This window comes from Bemisia tabaci, chromosome 6 (assembly GCF_918797505.1).
Source record: "Bemisia tabaci chromosome 6, PGI_BMITA_v3".
Classification (NCBI taxonomy): Eukaryota; Metazoa; Arthropoda; class Insecta; order Hemiptera; family Aleyrodidae; genus Bemisia; species Bemisia tabaci.
The window spans coordinates 7,414,343-7,422,346 of NC_092798.1; the positions used below are offsets into that span (position 1 = coordinate 7,414,343).

The 8,004-nt window shown below is 37.0% G+C and overlaps 1 protein-coding gene across 5 annotated transcripts in view; it reads right to left on the minus strand.

Moving 5' to 3' along the window:
* Nucleotides 1-4,883, minus strand: part of LOC109034175 (max dimerization protein 1) — a 279,247-nt gene extending 274,364 nt beyond the window's left edge. For 2 of the 5 annotated variants that reach the window (XM_019047181.2, XM_072301399.1), the window contains exons 1-2: nucleotides 4,698-4,882; nucleotides 4,489-4,582 (exon numbers count right to left, since the gene is read on the minus strand). In XM_019047181.2, coding sequence (XP_018902726.1) covers nucleotides 4,489-4,582; nucleotides 4,698-4,752 — 149 coding nt within the window. In that variant the 5' untranslated portion in view covers nucleotides 4,753-4,882. Of the gene's footprint in view, nucleotides 1-4,488; nucleotides 4,583-4,697 lie in introns of all 5 variants that reach the window. The other 3 variants (XM_019047194.2, XM_019047187.2, XM_019047203.2) reach the window with 3 other exon arrangements.
* Nucleotides 4,884-8,004: the final 3,121 nt, after the last annotated feature.

The window sequence follows — 8,004 nt, forward strand, 5'->3', positions numbered from 1 at the left end:
TCACCTGATCTGCAAATCTTTGCTTCCCTAGAAAAGTTCTCACCCCGACATCCATCAGACGAATCAGTCGGTTCATTTGAATAAAATCAGTTCAATTTGGAGGAAAACTCAATTTTAAAAGTTGGGTCGTTCTCATTTCGGTGTCAGGACAGATTAAACAAAATATCGGCTTATTCAACGAGGGAATCGCTGAACGCTGCCGTACTAAGTAAAAACGCCGTAGAAACAATCGAATGTTGCCAAATTTATGTTTATAAAACACTCATTTCTGAGAAAACTGAGGAATATTTTACATCGACATTTTCAGATACCGTAGATTAAATTGATCGATGAATTTTCTAAAAGATTGGGAGAAAAATATCCACGAATTTCCTGGGAAAATTGTATTTAATCAGAAGAAATTTGGCAACGTCTAGAGGCTCATTCGGCGTTTTACCTTGGTATAGCAGAACGGTTGACAAGAAGATAATTCCGAGGGTTGAGTGGTGGCGCTCCGAAAGTAAAAGTTCCCACCTTTCACCGAGCGGCGGTATTTATCTCGGGAACTTCCCATAGCCGCCGACTTTCTTTGAAGTAAACCCGCGGGATAGACCAGGGAGAGTGTTTTTTCCAAAAAGGGTTGACTGCTAGAGCAACGGCTGACTAAATGAACTCATATTCTCGTTCGTACAAAATCGACTAATTTACAGGGTTCTGCTTAAATGAGCGCTGCTCCTGGCAAATAGAGGGGAATTCTCCCTTTAGAAGACACGGAAACAAAAATTATGAGATAACAATGGGTGACGACAAAGGTGAAACGTCCATCTGGTAGAAAACTGAGACACAAAATGTTGGATTAACTACAGACATGACTCAGATACAGAACAAGACCCTTACGTGAGACCTACAACAAATTGTAGTTTCCTTCGTGGAAGGATGTAACTACATTACAATGTCGCCAAATTTCCCCTCGCAAATTGCATTAGCAACGGGAGAATTTTGGACATTTCTGACTGCAAATTTCACTGATTTTATCTTTTGATCTCATGCAAAAGGTAAAAGTCGCACAGGTACATGCTTGTAAAAAATTGAATAATTCAAGTCGATTTTGCAACCTTAAGATGGATGTAGAAATTTTTACATCCAGGAGAGGACAAAATTAGGTCAGAAAAATGAATCTAAATAAATTAGCATTCAAAAGTAACGCAAGAAATTAAATTGCGAACTCATAGTCGATAGATACAGAACCAACAAAGAGGAAGAGGCAAAAAAAAATTTAAAAAATAAATTCTACTTAAGACCTAGGTAGAAAGAACTATTTTGGGCATCTTTTGAATTTGCTGAGATTTGAAAAAATTGATAGTGTTGTCATAGTAGAGCAAATTATACTGCAGAAACAAACTTCACCAATGACGACAGAGAATACAACTTTTTGAATTGACTAATACTGAAAAGCTGGCGCTACAAAGAACAACAAATACATCACGACACCGAATTCTTCCCCTTCAAATTGATGAATTACAAACTGAGAAGGTGAGCAACGATGCAAATTAAATCAGATCCTTTATATTAACGAGAAAAGTGCATTCTTCTTCTCGAACACACTATCCATTCCAAAACATGGGTTTATAAATTCCTTCAATTTAGAAAGCACTCTGAGCTATTTAAAAAACAAATTTGTTCACCATTATACAGGGAACTAACCAGGGTAATGACCTTTTACATAAGAAAGACACCACAAAGGAGACCGTCAGACTACTTGGAAGAAATGGTTGAATAAAATCGAGCCGAGAGAATACAATTAGAAACCCAAATAAGCCCTAGACAACCAGGAAAAAGGCTGAGGTTTTGACAAGAAAACAAATGGAGGAATTGATATACTTGAGATCAATTTATAAATCTAGCATTGGCATTACACACCAAGTAAGCTCACGGATGTTTTAAAAATTTAAAGGAGATTACCAATTTCAACATGAATATTTGGAAGAAAAATAGATTTTGATAACTTGACTGTCACAACCGAAAAAACCAAACTGACTATGGAATACTCAAAGATGGATAGAATTTTCACTACATTCGTGGAACACCAATGATCGATTCCTCTCACCTTTCATAATGATAAAAAAACATAGGTTGGAAGCATACAAGCTGCACATATTAAAACTGATCCCTCCAGTGTCTCTTAAAACATTGAAGATACCACCATCTCTGAGGAAAATAGCGCTGAAAAATGAACGCTGCTAATAAGTAAGTTAACATGAGTAGCAATATCCATTAATCAAAACGTTAAAATTGGAATAAAAAATTAGGGAGAGCAGAAAGAGCAAAGGGATGGTCTGTCTAGGGAAACTTAGAGTAATTGGGGAAAGAAGCCTAAAAACCTATTGTCCATAAAATATTTCTTTGTTGTGTCATGACATGAAAATACACAGACAATGAGAGATAAATAGAACAACCCAATCTATAGCCGCAAAATGGCAACCATTCGAGAATACTTTCAGGAAATTACTTCTATATTAATTAAGACCAACAAGTAGGTGGAAGAAATTACAAAAGGATCAGCGGTGAGTGAAACGGGGCGTTTTAGCTGAGACAAAATCAATTAAAAACGGCAGACAGTTCTCACTTGCGCAAAAAGAAAAAAAAAAAAAAAACAAAGCAAAATAATTTGACTGAAAATAATGATCCACACTGATATACAAAGGCTTTTTCCAAATAATCTCTGCCTGCTTGAAGCAAACAGCTTGCATGATAAGATGAGCATGGTTGTGATGGGAGTCTCAAGATATTTTAAGATCGTAAAACATTATCAGCACTTGAACGAACTTCAACAGAGTAGTTGACTCTTGCGAGCAGAATTATCAAGTTCACTATTGTTGTTGTGAATGCTAATATCATTTCACCCTCTGATAAGTAAAATTGAAACTTAAGGAAAGGTTTGAGTTGAACAGTAATTTCTCCTGTTGGGACAAGTTGAATTATGTACTTTGAGAGAAAAGATTGAAAGGAAGGTTAGGAATGCTTGGGATGGGAAACGGTTAAATTTGAAACAGAGTGCAAATTGTGACCTTAAATAAAATTTTCATTCTTAAGCCTCAGGGACACACGGTGAACTTCAAGAGATGAGTTGTTAAACAGTTAATTTTGATTTATAGATACACTGGATAACGAAGCACACGGGCTTGACTTTAGAGATAAAATTCTCACAATTGAAAATTATCACAGTGCCTCATCAGAGTAAAATAATTTTCCAGGGGATTTATCTTGGACACGTTAGAGGATCGAAAATTTTAAGACATAAAAATAAATGCAGAATTTTGCAAAACTTCAGAGTGGAACTGATGACTCAATATGAAGTACCTTGCAATTAAATATCTGGTAATATTAAAATGTGCCTACTTGTCATACGAATTTGAGGCAAGTGTGTAGGTGCACGAAACCCAGCAAAAATATTTCAAGGACATAGATCACTAATTAAATAAGATAAAAATCGAGAGTGAGCAGGCAAAGAAAAAAGCACCACCACCATTTAAATTAGTAAGGAAATTAAGAAGATTGATTTGGCTTAGCACAATGGTACACAACTGATCACTCCTGCAACCACATGGATTGCCACATGGCACCGACACTAACACGGAGAAATAAAAATTTGGTCGTCGTCGGAGAGAAATACTTGTCACTATGCACTTGAAAAAATTTGGAATTCATCAATTCATCCGAAGAACTTGATGAGGGGCAATAAGATTAAATTGAAAGTCCCGCACTGGACGGGGAACAAAACGTGTTTAAATACCACACAATTAGAGCGAAATTGAATATTTTTAAAAATCGACCGAGACATATTTTGGACGTTTAATACTTATTCAAACGCTTCCAGAAAGTATGGAATATTTCAGAGTAAGAATTAAGAGAAATCCAATTAGGTCTGGAGGCGACGTTTCGACACGAAGAAATCAACCGCACCAAGAAATAAAATTACGGAACCAAGGAAGCTGCTTTGGAATTGATTGAATTGATTGAAGTGATAAAGAAGCAACTTCTGCACTAATATTTTCACTGTGGGCTTTTGGTTGATAAGAAAAATAATGAAACTTGAAAATACACCACTTGGCCTCAGGGAACTTTCGCAGTAAAGATGGCCTTGAATTAATGCAATTGCACTTCGCGCACTGAAAATGGAAAATTATACAAGCCGAAAATTAAGAAACAAATATTTCACGAATTTTGAAAGTTAGGAAAAATAATCGGACGCACAGAACACCTTCACAACACCGATGATGATAAAATCCGATTCGGTCGACTTGCCCGAATATGTACTTCAGGGTCACATAAATCCATGAGATGGCAAAAATCCACGATTGCAGGAGGCAGATGATGGGAAAATTTCATTTAATCCCAGTCGAAGAAATTCACGTTGTTCGGTGAAGGTTAGGAGGGAGAGGAAAACCCAGTGTAAATCAAAGTAGAGTGAGGAAAATAGTGAGATGAAAAATATGGAGCTCAGCTAACCTGCTTCCAGGCGTCTTTTTCGTTTTCGGCCTTTTACTAAAGCTTCTGAGATCGTTCGGTATTGGCAAAGTTGACGCATATCCATGTTCTGCTTCTGGAAAAAAACCAAAAAGGTATTAGAATAATCGGCAATAATAAGGTCGACTCGTAAGGGAAGCCATGTTGACGTGGAAACACAAAGAAAAATAGCTGAAAAAACACTTGCTCACCTCTTTCTCGTCGTTCTAGATATTCTGCCGCTTGTATCAAAGCTGCAATGGACATTTTTTCACTAATTTAAATTAAAATCCTAATTTGGACAAAGAAAATTTAGTCTCAACACGCACGCACTACAGGCACCGTTTCCGCCAGATTCACTCCTGAATTTATTGATGTCAAACAAACTACAAACGTACTGTGCTTACTAACAAACGCGCTCTGAGAGCTCCGCGTCCATTGGCCCATGCGCCGCGAGCTGCATACTCAGCGCCAATCAGCGCGCGCCTCACAACCCCATGCACTACCTGAGCAGTCACGTGAATTTCATGCCTTGGAACGAAACAAAACAAATAGCATGGGCGCTGTGAGCGAGAGAGAGCCCTATGTTCGAATTATGATCCTCGCTTGCTCTATCTCCTCCTGCCAGCGTCCTGGTGCTCGAGCTTTTACAATTTCAACTTTTCAACTTTGACAGGATAGTCTCCTCGCAGTCTAATACCAAAATTTCACGTAGATGTGGCACTGATGACCCCTCCAACCCGTACCTTTAGAAACGGGGCACATTTGACCAAAATTAACAGGAAATTTTTTTGTTTTCGTTTTTTTTTGAAATTTCCAAATAATTATAACGAGGGGAGAAAATGAAAATTGGTTCAGTTTTTTTAGATATTTTCCTTGGTCCCTCCACTTTTAAAACAATTTCTGCCTTAGTAGTGACACATATTTTTTCGATTTTCGATCTAAATTTCTTCTGGGGCAAACATTTTCTCTTCCAGTCTGATAAAAAAAAAAAATCAAATTTTGATGGGTGAGAGATCAACAATCTCCCACACATCAGGAAAACCTACTTAGCTTACTTAGCGTTCAAAAAGCCCTTAATTAGCGCAGCACGCTTCAGGTGTTCGAATTTTTTTTCCAAATTAATTTAAAATTCGCAAAAATAAAAGCGAGTATCTATCACGTAAAGTTATGAAAAAAACGTTATTAACGTTATTTATCACGTTATTAAAAAAAAATTCCCCTTGTCAAATATTTTTTAATTCACGAACTCTGCTTTTTAATCAAAGCTCACCCATACCGCTGTGCCGCCGTCCATGATTATTTTAACTATTAATACGATGGTAAAGTTTAATAAGTATTTTAATTCTGATATTAGCTTACTTCTATAGAAGTTAAGTAAAGGATCGCAAGAAAGCAGGCAATGCTAAGCGATTCAAGAAAGCCATTGTACTACTTAATGTTGTAAGAGTACCAGCTTTTGTCCCGGCTTGCATAAAATCGATTTTCCCGTAAAATTTCCGCGCCAATCAAAACAAAAAAAACTTAACCCCGCAGGTCAACCACGCCAGTGAGTACAAAATCCTCACGAACATGACCAACAAAAGCTCATTTCATGGAGTTCATTCAACGGAATTAAAATCATTTACGGAATGGATAGAAATTGTGAAAATTAAGAAATTAAAATTGACTCAACTAGATTCTAACACTGAAAGAGGCACCGCTTGCGGAATGTACGTGGAGTCCCAAAGCGGGTGTAGTGTATTTTCGTTGGCGTTTGCGGTTAAGTTGGTGGTGCTGCGCTGAGCGTTGCTGGCCTTTCGTGATTGGACAGCGAGTACGCGGAGGAATTTTGACGCCACTTTCAAACGATAACGCTCATCTCAACGACCGCGTCTCGGTCCTCTTCCACCCCCTCCTCCCCCTCTGGGTAAGTTCAACTTCCTTGGCTCCCTGCGGTTATTACGGTTGTCCAGTGGTTCTCATGTGTGGAGGTGTGTTTTTATGATACTCGCCAGGATTCAAGTTTGGTTGAATGGTTGCCTTTCACTAAACTTGCTTTGTTCAAATCCAACTTTCAGTTTTGGAAGTTTCTCGGAGAACATGCTTAAATAAGTGGAAATGACCCAAGTAGCATTTTTAAACGGAAAAATCGCAATATATAGAAATTAAGTTACGATTTTTTTGCGATAAAATCGCTAGGATCATCACCAGTTGAGGGATTGTCCTCGATATTATAGCAATTTTATCTTGGTAAAATCGCGTTCGATAAAATCGAAATTTTTTCTCAATGTATCGCGATTTTTTGTTCGATAGTACTGCGATACATTGCCGTCAATAAAATTGCGATTATATTGAAAATTTATGTGATGAAATCGCAATATGTCGCAATTTTTTCATCCGATAATGTTGCAATAATTTGACGCCGATAAAATCGCAACTTATTGCGATCACTGCTCCTTGAGAAAGAGTCAAAAGATTGAAATACATCAATGGCCACATGCAGCACGAAACAACGTATCTCCATAGCGATGTTTCGAAGTTTCCGCTTCTATTTTATTTTTCCGAGGAGAAACAAGCCAACTTTGTAGCTTGAACTTTGAGGAGAATATCCTGCTAGCAGAGAGGAAAAATAAAGGAGGTTTTAAAGAATTACGTTGACTAAGTTTCCAAAGTAAAAATAAAGTGTGGCAGAAAATCTGCGACATCGAAATGGCGATACGTCGTTTCACACTTTGGCCATATTGATAATCGATTGTGCGTATAATAGTATAGCTGCTAGACTTGTTTGAAGGTCCAGAGATTCGGAAGTATTCCTTCTCTCAAAAAAAAAAAAAAAAAAAAAAAAAAAAAAAAAAAATTTGGAAGTATGCATGGCAGAGATTTTGAACAGAACTTGCATTTTGTTCAGTATTTGCCCAAAAAAGGGGATATTTAATCGTCTCACTTTCCTCTCATACCTACATGTGAGACATTATTTTTCACGGAAAAAAATGGATTGCTGATTTAAGAATTGAATTGTTAAAAAATAAGTCCTACATGTTTCAGATGTACATTTTAAAATATTAGAAAGCTAATTTAACCACAAGGAAGGGTAAATTAGCATTTTTTTACTGTAAAATCTACATTGAAACATGTCAGACACTTTCATAACAACAAAATTGTTAAATCAGCGATTCCGTTCTTTTCCGTGTTGAAGATCTTCAAAGTAAAGGAGAAAAATGTGAAGTGTCCTTAGTCACTCCACTACCACTGTCCACAGTTTTGGAGGACTTTCAAAAGAATTTTTTGGGTATGATGAAAAAAAATGACACATCACACATCATCCTCTCCCGAAAGTTCTTGAAGTTTTTGACAAATATTTTTTTCTTCAAAAAATAAAGATAAAGATCCTGTGTTATTTCGAGCTAAGCAGAGACAATTTAACACATCACCTAAAAGGTAGGGGAATACTTTGCAGCCCGTATTTCGAATTACAACTCTGACTTGTTCTTTGAGACAAAAATACCAGAGTACATTCCTTTTGAAGATTCAAAAATT